The sequence below is a fragment of the Peromyscus californicus genome, unplaced genomic scaffold (genome assembly GCF_007827085.1).
Source record: "Peromyscus californicus insignis strain IS unplaced genomic scaffold, ASM782708v3 Scaffold_9__1_contigs__length_137607984, whole genome shotgun sequence".
NCBI classification, from domain to species: Eukaryota; Metazoa; Chordata; class Mammalia; order Rodentia; family Cricetidae; genus Peromyscus; species Peromyscus californicus.
In genome coordinates, this window is record NW_026294617.1 from 16130992 (window position 1) to 16157000 (window position 26009).

At 40.7% G+C, this 26009-nt stretch overlaps 1 protein-coding gene across 1 annotated transcript; it reads left to right on the plus strand.

The window, feature by feature from the left end:
• Window positions 1-1051: 1051 nt before the first annotated feature.
• LOC128105288 (zinc finger protein 345-like) lies at window positions 1052-17122 on the plus strand. Its single transcript, XM_052730296.1, has 4 exons — window positions 1052-1479; window positions 10057-10183; window positions 10662-10757; window positions 12306-17122. Exons 1-4 carry the CDS (start codon window positions 1477-1479, stop codon window positions 14480-14482), a joined length of 2403 nt encoding a protein of 800 aa, XP_052586256.1. The 5' UTR covers window positions 1052-1476; the 3' UTR covers window positions 14483-17122.
• Window positions 17123-26009: the final 8887 nt, after the last annotated feature.

Consider the following 26009-nt stretch of genomic DNA (forward strand, 5'->3'; position numbering starts at 1 on the left):
ATGCCATCTTGTCAACCATCCACTTACCAGATGCACCAGAAGTAGCCCAGCTGAACCTCTATTGAGAAGCAACCCAATCACCAACTAATAAGCTTAGAAGTGGTTTGTTATCCAGGGATAGAAAAGTAATGTGCCCTTATAGGCATGATGCCATAACTTAATGATATTCTAATTGTAAGTTACCAGGTAAATGGCAGCCTCTATGTATGCATTAATTTCCCTTCCCACTAATTAAAGTTAGATCTCTTGCTAGATGGTGTTGAACTATACAGGACATTTTGCAGACATTTGTGCATATGGTTGGGTCCTTAAATTTACACAGTATTCCACATCACAGGAGAAAACAGACATCCACAGTCTGACAAGTAGATCCAAGACCAAACTGGAAAAAAAAAAGGAATTTTGCTTTTAATCTATTTAAACTACAGAGGGCACGTCTGTGGAAAGATCAGGAGACAAGGGTTTCCCTCCTGTGCCCACCTTTGGACCCCTCCTGCTTGGAGCTCCCTGCTTTCTTTTAGGACACTGTTACTCCCATTCATTGGGACCTAAGCGAAATATTGACAGGGAATTGTATTTCTTCACCTATGACATAAATGGGAGAGATTCTCAGGCCCCTCACCTTATTGAGGTTAGGAAAGTCATAGCCCGTAGACGAGGAATGTGACAGACCTGAACTCAAATCTGCTGAAGACTCCATGAGTTTTGATGATTTAGTACAGTAACCGAAATGTGTATGTGTGTGTGTATACACACAGTATATATATAATATATTATATATATATAAAATATATATTATATATAATCAGTAACAATATATGTGTATATGTAAATATACACATATATCAGTAACAATAACTATTCCACACAATGATAATATTTTGGATATACTGGGTTTTATTACAATCACTATCGCCTGTTTTAATTTTAATATTAATACTAGAAAGTTTAATATTACACTTGGTGTGTTACTCCCCCTTTTTATATTGGCTATTGCTGATTCAGGGGACTGCTTCCCATTTTAAAATACAGAATTCGGGAAGAGAGCTAAGGAACAAAAATTGTCATAAAGTTCTTTTCTATTGAGAATAATATACATACATATGATTCATAAATCGGTATGACTTTAAATATGATATTAAATGCAATGTCCCCTTTAGGGTCAGCTTTAGTACAACTGTACCAAGAACTTGTCATTCCAGCTTCGCAGGGCAGTGCTGGGGCCTGATGGGGCGGGACCTGAAAGTCATCCAATCAGCAGCCCGATAGTGAGACCTTCCAATCAGACGTTTAGAAAGGGTGGAGGGGGCGGGCTTTCACGTTTTGTTTCTGAAGTCCAGGATCTTGGAATCCTCCGCAGGCTGGGTCTCTTCCGGTGTGGACGCTGCCTCGGCCCCGCTGCATCCGTTTGCCCCGCGTCTGTCGGGTACCGGGCCATCCACGGGAGGACGTGGACACCGCGGACGCCGGGCCACCATGGTGAGTGTGCATGGCGCCACGAGACTGGAGGGAGGCTGCGTGGAGCCCGTGGGAACCGGCTGCGGCCGGCGATCGCTGAGGGAGGACGGAGGGCACGGCCGAAGCCAGCTGCTGAGTGTGTGCGTGGCGCGGCGAGGCTGGAGGCTGCGTGGAGCCGAGGGGAGCCGGCGACTGGAGGGAGGCTGTGGCGGCCCCGCCTTCCCGCGGCTGGCTCCGGAGGCGGCCGGGTTGATCCCCGGTGGGTGGGCCGTGTGTTGGAGACCCCCGTGTCCTGCCACGCCCCCCGAGCCGCCGGGCAGTGGGCGAAGGCCAAGGGTCCGACCCTGCCGTCCTGTCAGATCGCTCGCTAGAAAGCGGCTTGCTCCCGGACTGGAGTCCTCAGCGCTCCGGTCCAGCAGCTCGGATTGTGTGGCGATGACCGGATCATCAGCGGGTCAGGGTGTCCCAGCTCTCGTGTGCGTTTCCCGCAGTGGAAGGAGCTGTGTTCTGTGAGGAGCCCGGCCCCTCCCGAGCGTTCCGGATAAACGCGAAGCAGAACCTCATAGCCAGACGTCTGCTCTTCCTCTAGCCTCGCTTCTCTCATGGGTGGCAGAAGATTCCTATCTCCCGACTGCATTCCCAAACACTAACTTAAAACAAAACAAAAACAATATTAACATCCATTTCCCACGCTGCATTTCAAGTAGACATAAGTTTTGTTTGGTTGATTTTGATTTTTTTCCCTCCACATACTGGGTGACACTTTTTAAAGGATTTCCTCTGGATATTTCACATAAAATCAATGGACACTTTATTTTTAAAATCCTAATGCCTCTCCTTTTGTCTGTCTTAGACATAGGAACCCAATCAGAATGCTTTGGGGTTGAGCTTCCCCCTTGGAGGTTTTACATAGTGATGGGTCTATCCTCATCTTTCCTTGCCCCAGTTTCAGAGATGCCTAACACCAGCTGCCATGTCTCTGGTGTCTATGAGCATCCAGTGCGTATCAGTGTCTGGGCTCAGTCACCTTAGCAGCCTGAGGTGTGAGGATAGAACCTACTGGGAGCTGATACTGGGAGCCACTAGATGCTTCGGTATACACCCATCAGAAAGGTACTTCAGCTATTTCAGCTTTTTGATAATATTCTGTGCTTAGGATACGGAAGGTCTTCTGTTTGCTTAATTAAATCTTTGGTGCAAGTTTGTTAGAATGAATCTAGGCTGCCAAGTAATCATGGGAAGTGTGTGCTGTAAACCAGTTCTGGACATAAAGGGGTCTTTACTTTCTGGTCCTTCTGTGTTACTTGTGGGGATGGAAGGTGGTAGGGCTGATGGGCATGTTTGTATCCTTGTTTAAAATCACTAGGTTTTTTTTTTTTTTTTCTGCATCGTTCTTTTATTATTACTTCTTTTTCATTTATTTATCTTCTGAGTGGGGCAGGTGCATGCCAGCCGAGGTGTTCCTGTGAGGTCAGAGGACAACTTGCAGGACTTGATTCTGTCCTTCCATAATGTGAGTTCAAGGGACCAAATTTAGGTTGTGACAACAAGTGCCTTTACCCACTGAGGTGTTGATTACTGAGAGAATGCATTAAAAAGCAAGTCCTTTAAATAAAGGAACAATAAAAGGCATTTTTTTTAGACATGGAAATCTGTTTTGCGAGTTTACCTTTCTCAGCCTGTCAGCAAGGCAAACCTGTCTGTAAGTCTGCTTTTCTCAGCGGGAGACCAGGTAGCAAGGCGTGAGTTTTACATATGGAACCAGTTCAGGCTAGTAGTTAATTGGGTCTCCGTTCAAAGCCTTTTTTATTTAAGAGACTCAGATAATTTAAACCTTTTAAAGTTTTAAAAATTTGTACCATCAGCAAGTAACACGTATGACTTTTGTACCCCAGGTTATTGTAAAGCCAAAATATTTGTAAGGTGAAACAGACTTTCTAGCTATGAATGGATTGATCTGGGACTGTAGCCTAGTGGGAGCGTCTAGTTGAGGTCAGCTAAATAAACCTTGTGATAAAGCTAGGGTCCACTGCCAATGCCATCCCGGAGATCTGAGAAGAATGTGTTTGAGTAGGAAGTATAGACCAAATGGCCTCTGTATCGATTAAGACTTGGCTGGGTGATGGTGTCACACGCCTTTAATCCCAGCACTCGGGAGGCAGAGCTGGGCAGATTTCTGTGAGTTCTAGGCCAGCCTGGTCTACAGAGCGAGTTCCAGGACAGGCACCAAAACTACACAGAGAAACCCTGTTTCGAAAAAAACAAAAACCAAAACTAAACCAAACCAAAACAACAACAACAACAAAAGTGATGAAGACTTACCCGCTATCTGGATGGGCTGCCTGGGCTCCTCCATGGTAATCTCGATGCCTTTGTGGTAGAGGTCCCGGGGCAGCATCAGTCTTTGGCCACCAGGCCTAGAAAGATCCAAGAAACTTTCCTGAAGAGGAGGTGTTGTGGATATCGCTCTATATAAATAAAGCACTGATTGGCCAGTGACCAGGCAGGAAGTATAGGCGGGACAAGGAGAGAGGAGAATTGAGGAAGGAGGAAGGAAAGGGAGACCGGCTGGAGCCACCGCCAAGACAAGGAAGATGTAAAGTACCGGTAAGCCACGAGCCACGTGGCATAGTAAAGATTAATAGTAATGGGCTGAATATAAGAGTGAGAGCTAGACAATGATAGGCCTGAGCTAATGGCCAAGCAGTTTAAATAATGTAAGAGTCTGTGTGTTTATTTTATAAGTGGGCTCCGGGACTGGCGGGACTTGGGGGTGGGAGCTGGAGAAAAATTCTCCAGCTACAAGGAGGTGCTTGGGGAATTCACCTACCTTGGTAAGGCCAGCAAAGGCAGTAGATTTTCCAGATTCCCACAGTTTGGGCAGGGTCCTGGCGGCTGGCAAGCTGCAGAGCAGTTCTTCACCCAGTGACAGTTGCAGCTGTATTTGAACCACATTCCCAAGTGAAGTCCACCCCCCTTCCCACCCCCCTTCCCCGGTCTTTGGAGGAGATGTTAGGGCTGTAGCCAGGAGCTGGCGTTTCTGTCTCTCACAGGAAGCTTTTTCATTAAATACCTCAAATGGCATTTTTCAGCAGATCTCTCTGAAGGATTTGAGGGCTGCCATGGAATTTGTTAAGTATACCTGATTTTATACAAACTTTACTTATAAAATAGGCTTAACCTTGACAACATGTTCAGAAGGCTAAAGGTTGTTCCTATAAATGAATTACATTTGTACTTAGCATAACTAAAGTTATAAGGTAACTGACCATAACTTTTATGTCTTAATTATCTTTAACAGTTTACAAGTTCTTGGCTTTTAAAGATGAGGATTTTATAGTTTCCTTCCTGTTAAGTTTGAGCCTTAAAAATGGAATTGGAGATTTAATTGAAGATCCTTTAGCATCAAAATAAAACTTTAAACCAAAAATACAGTCCACAGGGAGACTGGGAACCTTGCTTTACTGATCCTTTCTTAGTGCACCTTTATAGAATATCACACTTTTCTTGTATGAGTCACTTTATCCAAATAGCTAAAGCTTTAAAAAGTTAGCAAAGACAGAAAGGCTAGACATACATCTTCAAGTTAGGTTTTGCTAGCCTGAATGGACCTTTGGAATTCATAACCCCTTTTCATCAAACATGTTCCTTATCTGAAGAAAGTTTTTAGAAGTTTGGTGTTGAACACAGTTAGCAAAGACGTAAGTAGTTAGACATACATCTTTAAGTTACTTTCTGTTAACTTGTGTTCTTGGTTATTTTTTCTACTTTTGCTCTTTGGTCTTTTGGGGGGCCCACCACCCAGCTCTCAAATAAATCACACACAGAGGCTTATTCTTAATTATAAATGCCCAGCCTTTAGCTTGGTTTGTTTCTTGACAGCTTTTCTTAACTTTAAATTATCCCATTTACTTTTTGCCTCTGGGCTTTTATCTGTATATGTTACTTTCACTCTTACTCCATGTTCTCTTGTTCTTTCTTCTTCTCCCAGTTTTCTCCTTCTATTTATTCTATCTGTCTGCCAGCCCTGCCTATCCTTTTTCCTGCCTTGCTATTGGCTGTTCAATTCCTTATTAGACAAATCAGGTGTTTTAGACAGGTAAAGAATCACAGCTTCACAGAGTTAAACAAATGCAACATAAAAGAATGCAAAAGAGCTTTGCATCATTAAACAAATGTTCCGTAGCATAAACGAATGTAACACACCTTAAAATAATATTCTACAACAACCTGAGTAGACCTTGTAACCTTAGGAATTCATAAACTTAATCATCAAACATGTTTTTAAGTCCTATTCCAGAAACTTTGTTCGTGGTTTTGTTCTTATCTGTTATTTTTTTACTCTCAGGACAAAAATCATCATAGAAAAATCCATCCTAATCCAAAATATCTTGGAGGCCTGGTGTTGCCTCCTTAATCTAAAGTAGGAGATACAATGAGAAGCAGAGGGCTCAGTGGGACTGAGAAGTTTTGTGGGTGCTGCCTTAGTTGGTTTATACCACATGGTCCCTTAACCAAGATGGTGATGAAGTCCCATTGGCTGCCAGCCACATGGTGGCTATTTATTCCAAAGTGAGCCATCAGGCACACACTTTTTCCTCCCCCTTTTTATAAACATCTATTTTGCTATAAACATCTATTTTGAATCCAAGTTGATGTAAGAATGTTGTAGCAAATTAAGATTTTTTTCCCTATCATCTCTTTCTGTTGCAAGTTTTAAGCTAACTTTATTACAGATCTTTTAGAAACCACACCCAGCAACCTTAAAAATCCTGAGATACAGAAAGTTTACACATGGTCTTATAAATCTTGAAATAACATTTGTACTTCAGTAAGAGTAAGAGAAGGGAGTATTCAGAAAGTTAAATAAAATCAAGAAAAAGAGTATGAGGTAAGCAGCAGTAATCCTTATTGGGAATAGCTCACTCTTTAGCTGTTTTAAAGCACACAGCATCTTGCCCTGGGCTGTTCTGTTTTGCCTTCCTTCTCCCTGTCACAATCAGTGGCCAGCCTGATCCAGGACACAGAGACTTTGGAGGAGGCTTTTAAATAAGCATGCTTGGCTCTGGAGAGAGGCCATAGCTCAACCCCAGAGACAGCTTTTTAGTAGAATAGTATAAAACCCATTTTTAATATTATTTATACCCCAATGACGTTTGAATCTTTAAGACTGAATCCAAGATCAGAGGGCGGGACTAGAGCAGCTTAGAGCAGAGAAGGCTTAGAGTGTGGGGTCTTCTGAGAAGAGCAGAGAAGGCTTAGAGTGTGGGATCTGTGTGGGATCTTCTGAAAAGAACAGACAAGGCTTAGAGTGTGGGATCTTCTGAGAAGAGCAGAGAAGGCTTAGAGAAAAGGGGATTCTTGGATCATTTGCTTGTGTGGTCACAGAAGTTGTCACAATCTGAGAATTTGGCCATTTTCTGACCATTGAGACTGATTATCTCATCTGTACGGAGGCCAAACTGTTTCAGTAAGACAGCAAGACTTTAATGGAATCCCTGAGTCTAAGGACGAAAGAGAATAGAGGAGGCAGGTGAGCAGTCTAATGCTGAGTGGGAAGAGTCATGGTCAGAGATGGGAGCCGAGAGATAGAGCAAGTAGGAAAGAAGAGATCTTTCAGAAGCAGAGTGACAATGAGGTGGGAGGGGCTTAGGGAAAAGTGTTGTAAATAGGAACTCCAGGAGAGGGAGAGGCCCAGGAGGGCCTAGAGAAGCTGCCTGGTGTACCTTCTAGACTTCTGTAGAGTAGGCTCCAGGAGCTGAGAGAAACAGAAAGAGAAGGATCCAGTGAGTGGGACAGAGACGAACAGGAGCTCCTGGGGGGAGGAGGGAAGACAGGAGAGATCAGTGGTTAGCCAAGGTTAGAGAGCAAGCTCCGAGAGGCAAAAGAGAGACAGCAGGCGGGGAGGCAGCCAGGAGCAGAGTAAGTGGATAGGAGAGATCTAGAGTAAATGTCCAGGGGACAAGAATTTCCATTTGGGGCATTCCCAGGTGGACCTCGATACTTGTCAGAGAGATGCTCCGGTCCAGTGCAGGGGTGTCCTTCATCCACATGATGGTACACACTCAAAAGGGTATAGGGAGGCTTCCTGACAAACCGGGACACCTTTGTGGTAGACTCCTGGTAAAAAAGACAACAAAACAAAAACCTTAAGAGCTCTGCTTGTCTAGTGGACAGAAACCTTTAGGCTTGTTTACCCAGTAACAATCCTCCTTTTTCCCGGGCCGAGGTCCTGTTTAGGACAATGTCACCAGCACTGCCATTTTTGGGGAAGGGAAGCTTTGGACCTGACAGTCTTTACACATTTTACTCTATCTTTACAACTTCGTAAATTGTGCATTTATTTTAAGTTTTGGAATAAGGATATTCCAACACCGAAGTTTGCTGCAGAACATTAATAATTACTGACTTTAAAAAAGGCTGTGGACTTGATCACAGATATTGGGCTAAATTCACACCATTGAGAATCTTTCCTCAATTGTAATGGTCACCTTTTCATGCATAAATATTACACAAAAGGTGGAGCAAAAACACCAAATAAATACTGAGAAGAGATATCTTCAACAACCATATTAATATAATATTAACAGAAAAAAAAAGCATGAGAATGTAACGGGACTCTTGGCTTCTGAATGCCGCTTTTAAACATTAAAAACAAGTTTGGTAAAGAGTAGAAACAATTCCTAGGCCAGCAGGATTTAACTCTGCCATAGGACTCCAGGGATCTGTGTGGAAATTTAAGCATGAGCTATTTAAATGGGAAAGTGTCTGAGAGGAAATTGTCACGTTGCCCATTCCAAATGCTTGAGAGCAGAATGGCTGGTGCAGTGAGTGTAGTCTTAAGTACTGTAGCAAGCAGAAGTGGAAGAGGCAGTGCCTACCCATGACATTGCTTTTCTAAATCTGTATTACATGTAATTACTTGTGTGCATGTTTGTGGAGCATATATGTACCACTACACGTATGTGATGGTCAGAGGAGATCTTGTAGGGGTCAGTCCTCTCTTTCTACTATATGTGTCTTTGGTATTGAACTCAGATTGGCAGGATTGGAAGCAGGCACCTCTTTCTACCATTTGTGTCTTTGATACTGAACTAAGATTAGCAGGATTGGAAGCAGGCACCTCTACCTGCTTGGGCCATCTTGCTGGTCTTCATTAGTTTTTAAATTTCAGGCAAAATCAATTCTGATTAATTTACTTATAGAATATGATTAAAATATCACAACAAGTATCATACTTTGTAAAGGAAATTTTGTTTTGTTTAATTTTTATTTCAGTTTTTCAAGGGTATATAGGTGTATACTTGGCATGTTGTATTAAAACACTTGTTTTCTTTTCTTTCTTGGTTTTGCAAGGCAGGGTTTCTCTGTGTAGCCTTGACTGTCCTGGAACTTGCTCTGTAGACCAGGTTGGCCTCGAACTCACTGAGATCTACCTGCCTCTGACTCTTGAGTGCTGGGATTAAAGGCATGTGCCATCACTGCCCAACCTAAAATACAGTTCTTATCATGGGCTAAATTTAGAAAGCAACTAGAAACCACACATTATTGTTACTCATCTTACCTTTGAAACATCTTCAAGTCACTCCTTGTTTATATTTTAATGCCTGTTACAAGGGTTTAAGCTGGTCTTGGTGACCTTCATTTCTGCCTGTGTGACTGATAGTCTCTTGTGTGTCCATTGCCACAGTTGTGTTCTGCTCCATGATCCCAGGCCCGGAATAAAGATCTTAGACAAATGCACCTGTATATATTACTGAACTGGGATTGGTGAGGGTGGAGTTACATTATGTATGTAAAACATTTATGGATGTTTGACAAAATGTCATAAACGAGGAAACACATTCCTGGTCTCAATAGATTAGTTGGGGGTTTATGCATTAGTATATGAAAAAATCAGTGATACTTAGTGTATTTTAAATGATAAGAAAGGATAGTTGTCGTGCTGCTGTTACAGTAAAAGTAAATTCCTTAAAACTCTTTCAATTCAAATCCATTAGGGAATTCTCGTGGTATCTACCTTATTGCTGTTGGGTAGTTTGGTTTTGTGTTTTTTTGGACCACTGATACTGGTGTTACTGGTGAGCTTCTGCGTTGTCAGGCCCACTCCAGTTTAAAACTACTGAATTAGGATCTCTGATTTTAGGGCTGGGGATGAGCTTAGCTACAGAGCCGTTTCCGAGCTCATGTAAAGCCCCAGGTCTGAGCCCTACCCCACCCCTGACCCACCCCCCAAAAGGTAGCAATGTTTCAAAGAGTCATAAGTACCTTCCTCAGTATGTCCTTTTCACCTGAAAAATAGACATACATTATCTTACATTAAGTAGAACTTTAAAATGTAAATACTTAACGTTGATGCCTTTACATTTAGTTTTTCATAAAAATACAGTATCTACTCTGCTTCTATGGATTTTATGTTGTCTTCACTCGAGAGTTAGGTAATACATTAGAAGTACCACTAAGTTAAAATGTCTTAGTGAATAGTTCAGATTGCTCACCTGTATGAAAAGTAGTTCTCTCTAACTCATTCCATCCTGGGTCAAATTAAGAACTGAGTCAGTGGCCACATGATCATTGTGTTACTCATTTTTATTTCAGGAACCGTTGACCTTCAAGGATGTGGCCATTGATTTTTCTGGAGAGGAATGGGAATGCCTGAACTCTGAACAGCAGACTTTGTATAAGGATGTGATGTTAGAGAACTATAGGAACCTGGTCTTCTTGGGTAAGGATAACTTCTCTACAGAATTACTAATTCAGCATTAACATTCAGTTTCCTTACATTGCTGAATATATCATAGGAACCTCTGTTTTCAGGGGAGAAATGGGGGGAAGTAGTATTGAAATAGATAATAAATATTCCTATTTTTTGTCTTTATCCTCTACCTCTTTCTTCAGGTAATATACATCCCAAGTTAAAATTAGTGTTAATTATAGCAGCCAAGTAACATAAAATATTATAATTTACACTTCAAGTCCAATTATTCCCCCTTTATCTGTGATTTGGTAGTAGACAAAAGTAGAATCTGTAAATTGTAAATATATTACTATATATCTGTAGGGAAATAACAGTTGGAAAAGTAGTATTCTAGACTATTGTTACATATCTATTCTGTATCTTCTTTCATACTGAATATAATTCTAGGCCAGATGTTAGTAGTTATGAGGAAAGTAAGTGTCTTGTTCTGTTTTCCAATAACTAGGTCTTGCTGTGTCTAAGCCATACCTGGTTACCTGTCTGGAGCAAAGGAAAGAGCCCTGGAATGTAAAGAGGCAGAAGACAGTGCTCTTCTTCCCAGGTCAGTAGGAATGACGAAGCAGAGCACAAAGATGAGCGCTCCAGGGTTGGAGGGAGCCAGGCCTAAAAGATGTGTTAGGAAGCTCTGTTCCATGGGCACTGTGTTTTCAAAGTGCAGTTCTGGTCGTCCTCTCACTGTCACTGAAGGGCACTCCACTGTGGGTACCATCCTTCTAAATCCTCCCAGCCTGGTCCTCGTCTTCCTGCAGTGACCTCCTGCACATTCACAGTGGTAGCTGGACTCTTCCCCTTCACCTGTGGGGCGCTGGATAGTGTGACGGTTCTTTCCTGACATTTGGGGGCCTCAGATAATCTGGGAACACTTCTCAGGACCCATTGGTCAATATACCATAGTGTTTTAATGAAGTTAAAACTTTGAAAGAAGTTTTCTATTAATATCATTTAAATATTTGTTTTTTAATTGTCTCAGAGCTTTTTATAAACATTTTAATAGGTTTTCTGTGAATTTTTTTTTTTAACCAAACACTGACTGCTAATGATTGACAGGTATATAGAGACAAAACTGAGAACTAGTTTTCTGTAAAGACATTTTTAATTACCACCTGTTTTGTTTGTTTAGGATTTTATGGGACAGTGGTTCTTTTTTCCTTCTTTATTTTTCTTTTTTTTTCTCCTATATTTTCAGTTTTTATAGTAGGTTCCTTATATCCATTAATATTACTAGTTTTATCTGCATTTTATTATTGAATGTCTATTACAAATGCTATATATTACAGTACAGTGTATGGTGAAATTAAAATAAGATTGAGTTATGTATGTGTCTATTACCAGTAAAATTGTGTATATTTTTATTTTTGTGGATAAATAGTACCCCTGTTTTATTTATGACTGGGATGTTTTCTAACTGGATTGTGCTCATTGGTCATTTCATCCTGTCTCAGTGAATATTCTTGACAGTTACCTTATTTTATCATCTGTGTCTTGATAAATCTGTTTCCATCTCTAAGAGAAACAGTTTGATTTTAAGGTAGCTTTTGAGAAATTTCAGTTTCATTTCTTTCTTACCTAGCTTTTAACCATGATCAAACCCACATAAAATTAATTGTCTGAAAGATTTTATTACTCTGTTTTTTTTTTTTTTTTTTTTGGTTTTTCGAGACAGGGTTTCTTTGTGTAGCTTTGCGCCTCTCCTGGAACTCACTTGGTAGCCCAGGGTGGCCTCGAACTCACAGAGATCCGCCTGGCTCTGCCTCCCGAGTGCTGGGATTAAAGGCATGCGCCACCACCGCCCGGCTTATTACTCTGTTTTATACTGTTAAATATATCCAAATTGTTGTGCAACACATCTCTATAAACTTTTCATTTTACAAAAGTAAAGTTCAGTATTTATAAACAAAAACGGAGTGCTTATTTTCTTCCAGAGTTACTGTGTTCAGTATTAGTGAAGCAGTGAAGGCCATAGATTTTCTGTTCTGCTGCTTGTTGTTGTGCTAAATTCAGCATGATTTTAGATGCTAGATTTGTAAGTTGTATTCATCAGAGTCTAGTGAGTGAAATCATTTTTTTTTTTTGTCTTGATTTCTTTCAGCTCTGTTTCCTCATTATAACCAAGACTTTTCACCAGAGCAGAACCTAAAATACTCTTTCCAGGAACTGGTCAATGGAAGTCATAGGAATTGTGGCCTTGACAATTTGTACTTCAGAGAAGAAAGGGAAAGTATAGAGGGGCATGAAGTTCAGAAGACCTTTTATAATGGACATAACCAGTTTGTTACACCTGATACGAGGAGAAGCTTTCCTCCCAGGAGAGAGCGGGACCATGAAATGGCTCAAGAAAACCCTCAGGCTATGCCCGTTATTTGTGAAGAGCCATGTGCTTCTGTCAGTAAACATCAGAGTCAGTTTGTGAAATGCGCCTCTTCATTCAAAGATAATTTGGGAAATACACAAAGGGGTCTAGTCCATTCTTCAGTTAATGACTTGAACAGTTTCAAATGTAGCTTTGGGTTAAACTTTCATTCAAACATTTTTGTAGATGAGGAACTTAAAAGTGAAGAAAAAATTTCTAAATGTGATCAGTTTGAGAACTCCATTATGAAAAATTCATTAGTATATAATGAACAAATAGGACTTTCATGTGCCAAAACACAGAATTTCCATAAATATGGCAGGTTCTTTACACATCCAGTATCACCTAGTCAAAATTCAAATACAGATATTTTAGAAATCCAGTATATATGTAAAGAAAATAGGAAGGCCTTTACTGAGGAGTCTGCCTTAAGCAATCACCAGGGCACCTACATTGGAGAGACAGTATATCAATGTAATGAAAATGATAGCAACTTAACCCAGGAGTCAAATCTTGCTAATCATCAGCCTGCTCCTTTCCCAAAGAACTTTTACAAATGTTTCAAATGTGACACAGTGTTTCATCAATACTCAGAACTTATTATCCACCAATATATCCATATTCAAGATCACATTTCTAAGGGGATGGATTGTAACACAGCTTTCAGTAAAACTTCCAGCCTTACTAGAAGTAGTACTGGAGAAAAACCCTACAAATGTAAGGAATGTGGCAAAGCCTTTACCTATTGTTCAAGCCTTAGACAACATCATAGAATTCATTCTGGAGTCAAACATTACAAATGTAAAGAATGTGGCAAAGCCTTCTACCATAAATCACTCCTTACTCAGCACCAGAGCATTCATGCTGGAAAGAAGCCCTACTGCTGTAAATTTTGTGGCAAAGCTTTTAATCAAAGATCCACTGTTACTCAGCACCAGAGGATTCATACTGGAGAGAGGCCCTACCATTGTAAAGAGTGTGGCAAAGCTTTTCATCAGAGGTCAAGCCTTAGCCTGCACCAGAGAGTTCATACTGGAGAGAAGCCCTACAAATGCAAAGAATGTGGTAAAGCCTTCAACCGTAACTCACTCCTGACTCAGCACCAGAGGATCCACACTGGTGAAAAGCCCTTCCACTGTAAAGACTGTGGGAAAGCTTTTAATAAAAAATCAAGCCTTACCCAACACCAGAGAATTCATACCGGAGAGAAACCCTATTCTTGTAAAGATTGTGGCAAAGCTTTTAATCAAAGATCAAGCCTCAGCTTACACCAGAGAGGTCACTCTGGAGAGAAACCCAATAAATGTAACGAATGCGGCAAAGCCTTTAATCGTGTTTTTTTCCTTACTCAACACCAGAAAATTCATACTGGAGAGAAGGCTTACCACTGTAAAGATTGTGGCAAAGCTTTTAAACAGAGATCGAGCCTCACTCAACACCAGAGAGTTCACACTGGAGACAAGCCCTATCATTGTAAGCACTGTGGCAAGGCTTTTACTCAGAGATCCAGCTTTACTCGACACCAGAGAATCCACACTGGAGAAAAGCCCTACAAGTGTCAAGACTGTGACAAAGCCTTCAGCCGTAATTTACTTCTCATTCAGCACCAGAGAATCCACACGGGAGAGAAACCTTATCACTGTCAAGACTGTGGCAGAGCGTTTAATCAGAGATCAAGCCTCACTCAACACCAGAGGGTTCACACTGGGGACAAGCCCTTTTGTTGTAAAGACTGTGGCAAGGCTTTTACTCAGAGGTCAAGCTTTAACCGCCACCAGCGAATCCACACTGGCGAGAAGCTGTACAAATGTAAAGGCTGTGACAGTACGTTCAGCTGCTCTTCCCGCCTTGCCGACCACCAGTGCCCTTCCTTAGGCAGCTGCTTCCAAGACCCCAAATTCCTCCAGTATATGTGAGTTCATTGTTCTGTTAAAGCCAGTTAGCCAACACAGATGGATCTGTTCTTAAAACATGTAATATGTTTGATTATATAAAAGATACTTCTTTCTATTGCAATACCTTACTGGATTCCCAGAATCACATTCTGGTTTAATTGAGTAGTAGTTTTCTTTCTCGTCATGTTGTCAACTGGTTCTTTGTTAATAATTGCATTCTCAAATGTTTTTCCCAAACACTTTCCAGAATGTATACGTAAAACATATACATTGTCCAATGTATACATGAAACTGTACACCAGGCTTCACACAAGAGTAGTTTCTTGGCAGGTACCATTCGGAGTCTCCCTGTGACTTACAGTCCCATCTCTAAATTGTGTAGCACAGAGCTTGGCTGTCCCCTCCAGTTGTGTTTACCATCTTTTCTACAGCACAATTAAGATGATGTTTTCCATGAGGATAACTACAAGAAGCAGCTCTAACCCCGCATGTCTATTTTTTTCCTTCAGTCAAGAAACTGAGAAACCATAGAGCCCAGATAGCAGAAAGAAAGAAAAAAAACTTATCCAGTATAGAATTGGTCTGAGGGTCTTGACTTCAGAGTACTGCTAAAAGACTGAAAATATGTAGCTGATGCATGCTGAATGCACACTTTTTTAAAATTAAATTACATTGGGGGGGGGCTGTTGTGTACCTCAGCATGCATGTGAGAGTCAGTGGGTAATTGACAGTTCTCTATCATTTTAGCTTATCAGGCTTGGCTGCAAAGCTCCTTTATCTGAGTCATCTCTTCTGTGATTGGATTTTAGGGTCTAGGGTTTTTCTGGCTTGACTAGAACAGCCTCTATGGCAGAGAACCCTGCTGTTTTCCACCTTGTTGTAATTAGAAAGTCAGGCAGACCACCTTCAGTTTCTGCACAGTGCAGATAATCTCCCTGAGATTTGAAAACAGGACCGTATTTAAAAATGAGAATGTACAGGAAATGTAGGGAAACATTTTTATGTTGAGATTTCAAAAAGACTCCATTAAGCTGAAGGCCTTTTGAGTAAGTCTTTAGAGTTCTCCAGATCATGTCTGGTTGCATATTGCCACTGATAAAAGGCTATGTTAGTGTCCTGGTGATGAGTGCAGAATCTGTAAGAGCAAAGAAATAATGACAGCATACTTGATTAGATACGTTATCAGAAGGGAGAAGAGCTGAAAATAGGGAAAGATAGGTCAGCATCTAACCCAGAGCTGTGAAACAACTAATTGAAAACTATACATTGGAAGTGTTGTTTTCCTCAGCTGATGGAGGACCAGGTCTATTTCACCGTCAAAGGTTTTTACTGGGGCTGTTTTATTCTCTGTGTTGGCCTAGAGTCAACCTGGGTCTCACCTGCCTGAATCATCATTCGTGCATTGGTCCAGGATCACTGAGAACCGTCTCATTGCACCTAGGACCTGCCAAATATTTAGGGGTCCAGATTTCACATTTGGTTCAGGCTAACAATATGTCAGAAAGAGGAATGAATGATTCAGAATTCTTTCACAGAAGAATTTTTGGTTCTATAGAGGAATCATTCCAGTACTCAAACGAGGAAACCTGTGGCCACCTACAGGCAAAATATACTCAACAAATAAATTTCTTCACATAGCTCTTCTTTCTAAGACAACAACAAAAACAAACACACACAAAGCTGTCATGGTTGGAAACTTCTAGAAAACTTCAGTATAAAACAAGTGGACAAAAAAATAGAATTTTGTATGAGGTGATAAGTACAAAGAAGGGAAGGCGTGATTGACACATTTGAATTTGGAAAAAATTTCTTTATTGTATTCTATGTTCTGATGCACTTCCACAAGGGCGTTTTTTAGAAAAGTTGTTACTTCTATTTGTTGCTTTTACCTTGTTGGAAGATTTGAACTCTAATAGAATTATCTTAGAGAAATTTAAATTGGCTGTTTTATGTTAGTAAATGGAAAAGTAATTGTTGTGGTTTGCTTTCTGTTGCTGTGATAGAAACCATAACCAAGAGCAGCTTGGGGAGGAAATGGTTTGTTTTAGCTTCCTTTTCCAGGTAGCAGTCTATCATAGGGAAGTCAGGGTAGGAGCTAAGGTGGGAGCAGGGAATGGAACGTGGAAGAGAGGTGCTCACTGGTTTGCTCCCCCTGGCTCCTGCTCAGCCAGCTTCCCTAACCATCCCAGGACTACCTGCCTGCCCTTGGGTGGCACTGTGCACAGTAAACTGGGTTCCCCCACATCAGTCAACAATCAAAACCATTACAGACTTGGTTAGGCCATTCTGATCTGGGCAAGTCCTCAGTCCCTCAGTTGAGGCTCCCACTTTCCACATGACTCTTGGTGTGTCAAGTTGACAGTAGAAACAAACAAGGACAGTTAAGTGTAAGGTAGTGGTTAGGGCGGATAAAAGAGAAGCTGCTGTAGCAATACGGCAGCCAGAAGCCTGCATCCTGTTTCTGGTTCCACAGATGCTCAGGAGACATTCTGAGGCCCTGCTCAAGTCCACGCCAACCAGCAGTCTCCCCTCAGAAGAGACAATACGTCAGCACATTTGGTGGATATGCCAGCCTCAAACTTTTCCCAGACCTAAAAGAAGATAAGTCTGTTTGATGGGATGGCATCTTGATTTCTCATTAAACCTGTATCCAGAAATCTTCTCCCAGAACTCTGTTTTTTGATTCCTGAAGGTCTAGTAGCTCCTCCAAATATAAAATAACAAGGACAAACTCAGTAAGATTTCCTCTAAACTGCTCTAGGAATTAAGGTGTTTTGTTCTTAATTCTCTGCATTAAACAAACCAGTTGGTTCTGACATCTGTATGTTTCATCATTAGTGATGAAACAGTACCCAAATTCAAGGTCTTATGTCAACTAATGCAAGTAATATTAAGTCTCCAGCTCATAATTTCACAATATTCTGTGAGCACATAACACCCGCTTAAATAGACATTTTGTAACTGTCTACATCTTGTGTTCCAAATGGTAACTTAAGGACATGTGCCTACAGCAAATTTTAAGGAAGCCAAGAATAATTTAAGATTTGTAATATTCACAAAGAACTAAGAACATGTGTTTTGAGAACAGATAAATTACAGGAGTCTTGTGCTGTGCTTTCTTGCTAGTGTAGTGGATGTAAACAACAAGGAACTTGCTTAGGATGCCAGTTCATGAGTGCCTCCCTCTAGTTTCCTCAAACTCACAGAACCACAGTTCCTTAGACTGGAGTCCTATGATATCACATGATTTTCTTCCTTCAAATGCAAGGTCACTTAGCATAAGCCTACAAGATAGTCTGCATGTTTGTTTTTGTGCCACTGCCATCCTGTTCTTTGTAATTTTTTTGCAAATTTCATGAATATGTTTTGATCACGTTCTTACTCCCACATCTTCCCAACCCCACTTTATTGCCTTAAAGAGTGTGTGGTATAGTTGGACGTCGGATACGCTATTTCCAGCATCACCTTTCCTATTCAAGATTGTGTGAGCTATTTGGGGGCATTTTTTGTTTTCATAAAAGTTATAGCATTAAAAATGTTTCTATAAAGAGTGTCATAAGAATTTCGACTAAAATTGCATTGAATCTGCATATCACTTTTGGTCTAGGTATTTAGCCCAACAGTGAGCATGGGAGGTCTTCCTGTCTCTAGTGTCTTGTGCGTTTTTGTTGTAGAGGTGTTTAACATGTTTGGTTAAGTTTCTAACACGTAGGTGTTTTGTGTTTGTTTACATAGCCATGTGAGCATGTGGAGGCCAGATGTAAACCTTAGGTGTTAGTCCTCAGGCGCTGCCCACCTTGTCTACTGGTGTGGAATTCTGCAGGTAGGACCGGGCTGGTTGTTGGGATACGTTTTTGAAGATATCATGGATGGAGTTTTCCTGATTTCTAGTTCATGAAGTTTGCTGGTGTGTAGAGAAACTGATTTTTGTGTGTTGGATTTACATCTTGCTTCTTTGACGAAATGACCAGAAGTAAGAAGCTTCTGGGTCTTTTGGATGTCTTAAGTATAGTATATTGTCTACAAATCAGTTATTTAATTTCCTTTTTCATACCCCTTTCATTTCCCTTATTGCTGTGGCTAGGATTTCAGAAGTTACTTTGATCAAGAGTGGTTAGAGTGGGCATGGAGCTCCTTCCTGATTGTAAAGGAGGTGCTTTCAGTTTCCCCATTCAGTGTAATGTTGCAATACAGTTGTCTTGTGTTGAAGAAATATGATCCGTCTTTTACTAGTCTCTTCAGGACTTCTATCATTCAGGAGCGTTGAATTGTGTCAAAGGTCATTTTCAGTATCGATTGAAATGATTATGTTTTGTCCACATTTCTGTGTGTGATCAAGGTCTATTGATTTGTGTATACTGAACCATGTTTCATCCCTACTGGGAAACCAAGTTGATGGCAGACGATCTTTTTGCTGTGTTCTTGTATTGAGTGTGCAAGCATTTTATTGGGGATTTTTGCATCTAGAGTTGTCATGAAGGAAACTAGTTTGTAATCCCTTTCCCCCTCCCTCCCTATCCAGTTTTTTCTTAGCAGGGGAATGAGTTTGGAAGTACTCTCATTTTTACTTTTATAGAGTATCTTGAGGAGCATTGATGGTCAAGTTCTTCAAATGTCTGGTGGAATGCAGCGGTGAAGCCATTTTAGTCCTTGGTTTTCTTTGTTGGGCAGCTATTACTACTTCCATCACATTGCCCATGATAGATTTCTTTAGTTTCTTATACCTTCGTAATTAATGTGTGTCTCAAAGAACACTCTATATTTTTCAATCTATTGAAATATATTTGTTAATTGTATGTTTCATAATATCATGAAGTATCATAGAAAGTTGGATTTCAATAGTAACAATTTTATTTGATTTCTTTTTTTTTTTTGGTTTTTCGAGACAGGGTTTCTCTGTGTAGCTTTGCGCCTTTCCTGGATCTCACTCTGTAGACCAGGCTGGCCTCGAACTCACAGAGATCCGCCTGCCTCTTGCCTCCCGAGTGCTGGGATTAAAGCTGTGCGCCACCCTGCCCGGCTTGATTTTTTAATTATATTCATTTCCGGTTTTCTCTCTTTTACTGAAGTTACTTAGGCTGTTTTTCCACTGTATCTTTTCAAGCAAGTAGCCTTCCTTTCCTTTATCCTTCATAATTTTCTCTTCACATTTTGTTAATTTGCAATCGGATCTTAGCAGCTCTTTCTGTAGATGTTAGGTTTGGCTTATTCTTGTTTTCTGCAACCTTGAGATAGCATCATTAGGTTATTTTCTTGATGTCTCTTTTTAAAGTCAATACTCAGGACTACGTAAGTTTCTTTCTTAGAACTGATTTTGCTGTAGCCCACAGACTCCTATAAGTGTTTTTTTTTTAATTTTCATTTGATTCTATGAAGTTTTTAATCTTCCCATTTCTTCAGTGAACCACTTACCATTCAACAGCATATTGTAGTAGTTTATTTTCTCTTGCTGTCGATTTCTGGTTTTATCCCATTTGACCTGATGGAGTACAAGAACTTACTCAATATTTTTTATTTGTTAAGATTTGCTTTAGGGTCTGATATAAACTGTTTTGGAGAAAATTTCATGGGCTGCTGAGTCAAATGTGTATTCTGAAAAAAATGTGTATTCTACAACTACTGGAATATTCTTTGTCTGTGTGAGTGTGTCTGTGTCTAGGCTGTTTGGTCTTTGGTACAGTTTAAAGCTTATTGATCCTTTGTCTAGGTGCTCTATGTATTGATGAGAGTGGGGTGTTGAAATTACTTACTATTGTATCTGAAATTCTCTGTTCTTTATGTCCAGTAGTGTTTGTTTTATGAAATTGTCCTGCCAGTATTCACTGTGTGTATGTGTTTGTACACAATTGTTTTATCTTCTTGATAAAACTGTTCCCTTTAGTCGTGTTTAGTCATTTTTAGTTTCAACTAATTTTGCCCTGAAATCTATTCAGGTATTAGGATAGTTACTCTACGTAGCTTCTTTTTTGGGTCCATTTTCATGGAATATCATTTTCCATCCTTTCAGGCTGTGTGGCTGTGCCAGTGATGTTTATTTCATACAGGTAACAAAAATTGAATCCTTTTCAATTCAGGAGCCAGTCTCTTTAATTAGAGAGCCAACACTATTTATATTTAGGTTTGTTATTGAAAGATACATACTAATTTCTATTTTTTTCTGGTTGTTTGGAATACTCTATTTTCTTCCAAATTAATCATAGAGTGTTGCTGCTTTATTGTTATACTATTTCTATCTTATTTATCATTTGATTATTTGTTTAGTAAGATTTATCCCTTCATAAGCTCTTAGTATTGGGTATATTGTTTTCTTTTTTTTTTTTTTTTGGTTTTTCAAGACAGGGTTTCTCTGTGTAGCTTTGCGCCTTTCCTGGAACTCACTTGGTAGCCCAGGCTGGCCTCGAACTCACAGAGATCCGCCTGGCTCTGCCTTCCGAGTGCTGGGATTAAAGGAGTGCCCCACCACCGCCCGGCTTGTTTTCTTAGTGTAGGATTCTTTTATATATTTGCAATACTGGCTTAATGGTGTAGAATTATTTTGGTTTATAGTTACCTTGGAAGGTATTATTTCTCCACTGATTTTCAGGTATACTTTTGCTGTCAGCATTACTATTGGTTGGTGGCCATTTTCTTTCAGGGTTTAAAATACATCATTCTCTGTTATCTTGGCCTTAAAAGAGTTTTTGTTGAGAATTCTACTGTTATCCTGACCAGTTTTCCTGTGTAAGATGCTTCGTTCTTGAGCTTTCAGTATTCTGTTTGGTACTCCTGGAATCTCACTAGAATGTTACATAGAGAAGTGGATATCCATATATTTCCTTAGATTTGAGGTATTTTCAGCTATTTTATGAAATAGGTTTTCTGTGTCTTAGGCTGTATTTCAGCTCCCTCTTCTATACAAAAGATTCATAAATTTCATCTCTTAATCATGGCCCACAAGTATGGAATATTATAATGATGATATCTCATTTTTATTGCTCTCTGAATGTAAGAATTCATCAGCCTGTGTTCAGTTCCTCATAGTCTTTCTTTGCTCTAGTCTGTTGCTGAAGCTTCCGGTGGAGTCTTGATTAAGCTTTACAAGATTATTTCCCAGAAAATTAATTTTTTTCTCCTCTTTGCTTAATTTCTCATCCAAGTCCTGACTAATTTTTTAAAATTGTTTGCTTTTTTATTTGTACTCTTTTAAAGTTATTATCTTTCTTACAATAGACTTCAGATTATTTTGGCAAGCATTTAATCTGCATCATTATGTTTACATATGAATATTTAAAGGCTATTGGCTTTTGGTGGAGTTATTTTTTCTTGATTTTTCATATTGTTTTTGTGTTTACCTTCTGAGACAGATACTTTGCCACTGTTCCCTGAGAATCTTAGCAATCAGTCTTCTCTTAAGGGCTCAGTCCCCAGGGGGATTCCTTGGGGAGGAAACAACCTCAGATAATAATGATAACAGCACAAAACCAAGCCAAATATATAAAGATAGCATGAAACAATAACACACACTACATTTCCAATAACAGCAGAAAAAAAGGGGTGCAAAAAATAAGATAGGTTAAAGAAATGGAAAACTAAATAGTTTGAAAGTGAATGGTGAGAGAGAAAAGGAAAATAGAAAACTACCAGATTAGATTTGAGAAAAAGTGTGGGGAGGTGAGCAACACACAATCAAAATGAGGAGAAAAGTAACAACTTCCTCATGGAAGACATGGACACAGCGCTTTCCCAGGCCTGTGGTTCACAAGGTAGCCACGTGTGGCAAGTGGGAGCAGTAGGTTGTCTTCTTATCCTCAGGTAACATCTGACTGGCAGTACAGAGGCTGATCCTCGTCCTGCCAGCCAGAAGGAGCTAAGAGAAAGTGTCCACTTTAGGGTTCTGTGTACCAGAGTGTGCTGACGTGGAATACTGCAACTCTGCAGATTTATGCAAGACACCTGTCTCCTGGTCCTGTGGGTGTGTGTCAGCAGACACCAAAGTCACTACCAGTGTGGCTCTGAGCTTGGGAAGTATTAAGACAGTGGGAGCATATCCTCTAAATGTCTCTGAGCATGCACAAGGTGACCAAGCCGAATTAATCTGCTAGAAGCAGGGAGTCTCAGACACCAAATGATCACCTAGCCCTGGCCATGCTTCTCCATCTTAACTCCCACATATACATGCACACAGCCAGTTTCACCCCCTTTGGAATCGGACCACTGCTTTAAACAGGAAGTACTTAAGAGCAGTACTCTCGCTATGTAGAATTGTGGTAAGAATTTTAAATAAGTTATTTTCCTGGGGTGACTGCCTAGCTCCCTGTTTTAACACTAGTGGCTAAGCTAGAAAAGACAGGAGACAATTCAACAGCATGCTTCAGGGATTTCCAAACTGTTTCAGACTGCAAACTGCCAAGTTTTATGTTTTCAAAACTGATAGACTTACGTCTTGGTGTAGCCCTGCTGAGTGGCAGCTTCCCCTTTACTCACCATCCTCTGAGGTAAACGTTAATGTTGTGTTTCCATTACAATGAAAAGGTCTGATGTTTCTAGATTTCATCTGATTGCTGTCCACCTATATGGTGGTAGCTTGAATTGAGGAGCATCCAGGTGGTGCCTGATCTCGGATCTGGAGAGCTCTTGGCCTTCAGACCATCTTGCTCATGAAAGGACAGGCAGGAGAGCCAGAAGCAGTGCTCTGCTTCAGTGGATTGATACATTAAGTTTCCAGAGAAGTCTTGAACTGGTTGATTCCTGACCTGGACAAAAAAGATCTCAAGGCAAGATGATATCATGGAAAATATCAAACCTGCTAAATTTGGTGTCAGGAGCAGCTAGAGACCTCTGCCAGATGAGAGAGACCATTCTGAGGCTTCTCCAAGTGGATTGTGGTGAGGGCCAGACACATCGTAGGATTCCCAAGTACTGCTTATGGACCAGACCTCAGAGCAGGCTAATCTAACAGCAGTAATTACTGCTGAACACTACACACATTCCCTCGCTCTGCCGACTGACCCCATCTTATAGGCAGCCAAGTTACCATGCAATGGCAGCAGCAGGCCCTGGGCTGGGTTCACAGGATGAGAAGAGAGTAGAGGATGTACCCACAAGATGTACTCGGGTCAGGGAGCTGCTCCAGTTTGTAGAGTTGAACTGGCCAACAGGAAGCTCCTTACTGAGTCTAAGGAGACTTGGTTCCCAGCTGTCTTGGCCTCCTGCTTCCATGGCTTCCCAGTGTGGAAAAATAGCGAAAAACCCATTGGCTAAGGGAAAGCTGCTGCTCACTTTTTTTTTTTTTTTGGTTTTTTTTTTTTTTTTTTTTTTGAGACAGGGTTTCTCTGTGTAGCTTTGCACCTTTCCTGGAACTCACTTGGTAGCCCAGGCTGGCCTCGAACTCACAGAGATCCGCCTGGCTCTGCCTCCCGAGTGCTGGGATTAAAGGCGTGCGCCATCACCGCCCGGCGGTGCTGCTCACTTTTTAATTTTGCTTAATCCTTCCCCAGAGAAGTGGGATCAAAAAAAAAAAAGCAAAACAAACAATAACCACATTGTATGCTGAGAGTGAAACCGGTTAAACTTTTAGTGAATTTGGCCTTATCTAAAAACAAACAACAGCAGCAAAAGCAAAACCCACTGTGAATAAGTGAAAAATTTCCATTGTTCTCAGTAACCTTGGTAAAAGAACACTAAGTAAGGAGGGGTGGAGGGAACCACCTGCTCTTTCTTCATCACAGAACTAACAAGTCTGTGCAGCTGCAGTCGGATAGCTATCTAATTAATTATCTGTCATATCTGGCAGCTGGTGATAACAAGATGAAGTCATGCTCGTCAGCTCCATATAAAGTTAGGGTTGGGGAGTTAGGGAGGGGAAGTCCCACGTTTGCCTACCTGAGGTAAATTCTATCTCAAAGACGTTCTAAGGACTCAAAAGAGATTGCTTCTGCATGCAGCCCAGGTTTTACACATTCCAAGTGCAGATTTTCTGACAAAGTTTATCTTTGTTAAGTCTACAGCTCAGGCTAGACCCTTAGAGCAGTGGTTCTCAACCTTCCTAAGCATTGACCCTTTAATACAGTTCCTCATGTTGTGGTAACCCCCAACTGTAAACCAATTTTCATTGCTTCTTTATAACTGTAATTTTGCTACTCTTATGAATCATAATGTAAATATTTTTGGAGGTAGAGGCTTGCCAAAGGGGTCATGACCCACAGGTTGACTGCTGTCCTAGAGAGAATAGTTGCTCAACAACATCTTGAACAAATTGGGGCTAGTTATTACTTCAGGTCTCCATGAACAATGAGATTTGTATCAAAGTACCTTATGCCAATTTCTTCTTTGCCTCCGCTTTCTTAAATAAGCCCATAGTTGGCAATGACGGGTGTCCCCATTGCTTAGGAAATTACAAAATAAAATAATTCTGTAGAGAATTTATTTAGATTCACACATTAAACTACAAATATGCCAAATGTTTCAGTGCCTCAAAATGAGATTTCTTAAATAAGGTTGCCATATTATGATCTAGGGAATCAATCAAGAATATACAGTGATTGTAAGTCTATATGCATTTACAACCCAACATAGCGGCATATTTCCAGCATTTGGGAAACTGAAGCAGAACCAAGAATTTGTGGCCAGCTTGAGCTACATAGCAACATCCTGTATCAAAACAGTATCTTCATGCACATAATAGTGAAGTGCCCAACTTCATAAAATTACATAATCAGACTCAAAAGATAGGCTCAAATTTAGTAATAGCAGTTTCAAAACCCAGCAACAGACACTTAGACAATACATCAGGTCACACATTGTTAACAAGAACTTACAAATGAATAGATCTGGAATCTTGTATCTTCTGATCACAATAGAATGAAACTATAAGTTAACAGAAGAAACTATGCTGGCTAGTTGTTTGTTTTTTCATTTGACACAAGCTAGACCATTTGGAAGAGAGCACTTCAACTGAGAAAATGCCTCTTCCATATTGACCTGTGTCCAAACCTCTAGGGCATTTTCTTGATTGACGATTATGTGGAATGGCCCAGCTCACTGTGGATGGTGCTATCCTGGGTTGGTCTTGGGTGCTCTAAGAAAGCAGGCTGAGCAAGCCAGCAGGGACAAACCAGTAAACAGCTGGTCTCTACTTCAGTTCCTGTCTCCAGCTGGCTGACAAATTCCCGTCCTGACTTGTTTCCTTGATGGATTTCAATGTATTAGTGTAAGCCAAATACCACCCCTGAAACAAGTTGATTTTGTTCATGGTGTTTATCACAGCAACAGAGATCCTAATTAATACAGAAATCGGTACCAGGTTGCGGGGTCTTGCTGTGACAGACCTAACCAGGGGTCTTTGGGAGGATTGTAATGGTATTTGAACTTTGGGCTGGAAAAGCCATTGAGTGCTCAGAGCTCAGTGGGTTGTTCTATGGGAGCCTGGAAGGTAAGAATGTTGAGAAGAGTGAAGATGATGGAGGCCTGGCTTGTGAAGTTCTAGAGGGAAGCAAAGATTATCTGGGCCACTCGTGATATTTTGAATTAAGAACCACTAAAGTTGCTGGTCAGTGGTGGCACATGCTTT

Bases quoted from the DNA above. Each gene is read 5' to 3' on its own strand.
- LOC128105288 (XM_052730296.1), top strand. The intron at 10,184-10,661 runs GTAAGGATAACT...TCCAATAACTAG, and splicing joins TAGGAACCTGGTCTTCTTGG to GTCTTGCTGTGTCTAAGCCA. The intron at 10,758-12,305 runs GTCAGTAGGAAT...GATTTCTTTCAG, and splicing joins GACAGTGCTCTTCTTCCCAG to CTCTGTTTCCTCATTATAAC.